This window comes from Mandrillus leucophaeus, unplaced genomic scaffold, assembly GCF_000951045.1.
Source record: "Mandrillus leucophaeus isolate KB7577 unplaced genomic scaffold, Mleu.le_1.0 Scaffold29, whole genome shotgun sequence".
Taxonomy (NCBI): domain Eukaryota; kingdom Metazoa; phylum Chordata; class Mammalia; order Primates; family Cercopithecidae; genus Mandrillus; species Mandrillus leucophaeus.
Window position 1 is genome coordinate 285,717 of NW_012103031.1, and position 2,311 is coordinate 288,027.

Here is a 2,311-nt window from a genome sequence, read left to right on the forward strand (position 1 = left end):
AATAATTTAAAAATAGTCCTTGTCAAAGAGACAATGAGAGCTGAATTAGGAACAAACAGGAAGGAGAGTGAGGGAGCTCTCAGGGAAGCAGAGAGGGAAAGGGGGTTTGGGAGGGGTTTGGGGTGACAGCAGGGCACACTCACGGCAGAAGCTGCTGTTTCTCCAGAGTGGGGGCTTGAGGCCCTGGCTCTGGCAGGTGGCCCCGAAGGCTTGCAGAGCCTGGCAGAGGGCCTGGTGGAGACCTCCAAACTCACAGAGGGTGTTCGTACAGCCTACCAGGAAGGGCGTGAGGTCTATGCGGGAGGCACACTGGGCCCACACAGGAGCCCGGAGCGCTGCCTCGCACTTTTCCCGCGCCCTGCGGAGGTCGGCCGCCCTGCAGTTTCCACTCGGGTTCTCCTGCTGTTCCGCTGGAATCTGCTGCTCATCTACCGGGAGACTCTGACAACTGGGAAGGGAAAAGAATCAGCCTAGGGACAGTTGTCCCTCTACCATGACACAATTTTTTTTTTTTTCTTTAGAGGGAGTCTTGCTCTGTCTCCCAGGCTGGAGTTCAATGCAACAGTCTCGACTCACTGCAACCTCTGCCTCCCCTCCTGGGTTCAAGAGATTCTCCTGCCTCAGCCTCCCGAGTAGCTGGGATTACAGGTGCGCGCCACCACGCCCAGCTAATTTTTGGTTTTGGTTTATTTGGAGACAAGGTCTCACTTTGTCGCCCAGGCTGGAGTTCAGTGGCGTGATCTTGGCTCACTGCAACCTCTATGTATCAGGTTAAAGCGATTCTCCTGCCTTAGCCTTCCGAGGAGCTGGGATTACAGGCATGTGCCACCATGCCTGGCTAATTTTAGTTTTTAATTTTTTATAGAGACGGGGTCTTGCTATGTTGCCTAGGCCGGTCTCAAACTCCTGGCCTCAAGTGATCCTCCAGTCTTGGTCTCCCAAAGTGCTGGAATTACAGGCATGAGCCACTGCTCCTGCTCCTCCTCCAAGGTTTCTACGTGAGGAAAAGAAGATTTTCACATTTCCCCAAGTGGGTTCTAGCAGCCTTGAGATGGATCAATTACACACATCACCCCAGAATGCCCAGAAGTCATCGCTCTCAAATCACACACACAAAGCAACATTCTGGTCTGTAATCCCAGCACTTTGGGAAGCCGAGGCGGGAGGATCATTAGAGCCCAGGAGTTTGAGACCAACCTGGGCAATCATGGCAAGACCCTGTCTCTACAAAAAATTTAAAAATTGAAGACGGTAAAAGGAACATTCTGGTCTTCCTGCCCCAGGTGTGCCCTACAGTCTGGCTCCCTAGCTCATGTTACTATGAAAAGCTGGAGGGGTGGCCAGGCACAATGGCTCACGTCTGTAATCCTAGCACTTTGAGGCAGGTGGATCACTTGAGGTCAGGAGTTCAAGGCCAGTCTGGCCAACATGGTGAAACTCTGTCTCTACCTAAAATGCACAAATTAGCCAGGCGTGGGGCGTGGTGTCATGCACCTGTAATCCCAGCTACTCGGGAGGTGGAGGCACAAGAATTGCCTGAACCTGGGAAGCAGAGGTTGCAGTGAGCCAAGATTGCGCCACTGCCACTCCAGCCTGGGCAACAGAGCAAAACTCCATCTCAAAGAAAAAAAAAAAGAAAAAAAGAAAAGCTAGAGGGGCCAGGTGCAGTGGCTCATGATTACCTAGAACTTTGGGAGGCCAAGGCAGGCACATGGCCTGAGGTCAGGAGCTCGAGACCAGCCTGACCAACATGGTGAAACCCCATCTCTACTAAAAACTACAAAAATTAGCTGGGCATGGTGGTGGGTGGCTGTAATCCCAGTTACTTGGGAGGCTGAGGCAGGAGAATCTCTTGAACCCGGGAGGTAGAGGTTGCAGTGAGCCGAGATCGTGCCATGGCACTCCAGCCTGGGTGACAGAGCAAGATTCCGTCTTGGAAAAAAGAGAAAGAAAAGCTAGAGGGTCTTAGGGGACCACTACCTTGGGTCAATGTCCTTATCTTTCCAACTGTTCACAAATTCACTATCACTATGTGCTAGTTCGTCGCTGGGCATCATTAGTTCATCCTCTTCCTCATCATTGAAGTTCCCGCACACGCCGCAGACCTGGGTGGGGAGAGTGGTTTTTCGGTGCTGGGGAAGCACGACAGCAGCTTTTCTCCCTCCCTCCCTCCCTCCCTCCTTCCTTCCTTCCTTCCACAAGAGCGGCTTTTCTCCCTTCCTTCCTTCCTTCCTTCCTTCCTTCCTTCCTTCCTTCCTTCCTTCCTTCCTCCCATGAGAGCGGTTTTTCTCCCTCCCTCCCTTCCTTCCTT

The 2,311-nt window shown here is 52.5% G+C and overlaps 1 protein-coding gene across 1 annotated transcript in view; it reads right to left on the minus strand.

Moving 5' to 3' along the window:
• Window positions 1–2,311, minus strand: part of ZAN (zonadhesin) — a 92,835-nt gene that overhangs the window by 33,858 nt on the left and 56,666 nt on the right. The window contains 2 exon segments of the mRNA XM_011985821.1: window positions 144–448; window positions 1,981–2,105. Coding sequence (XP_011841211.1) covers window positions 144–448; window positions 1,981–2,105 — 430 coding nt within the window.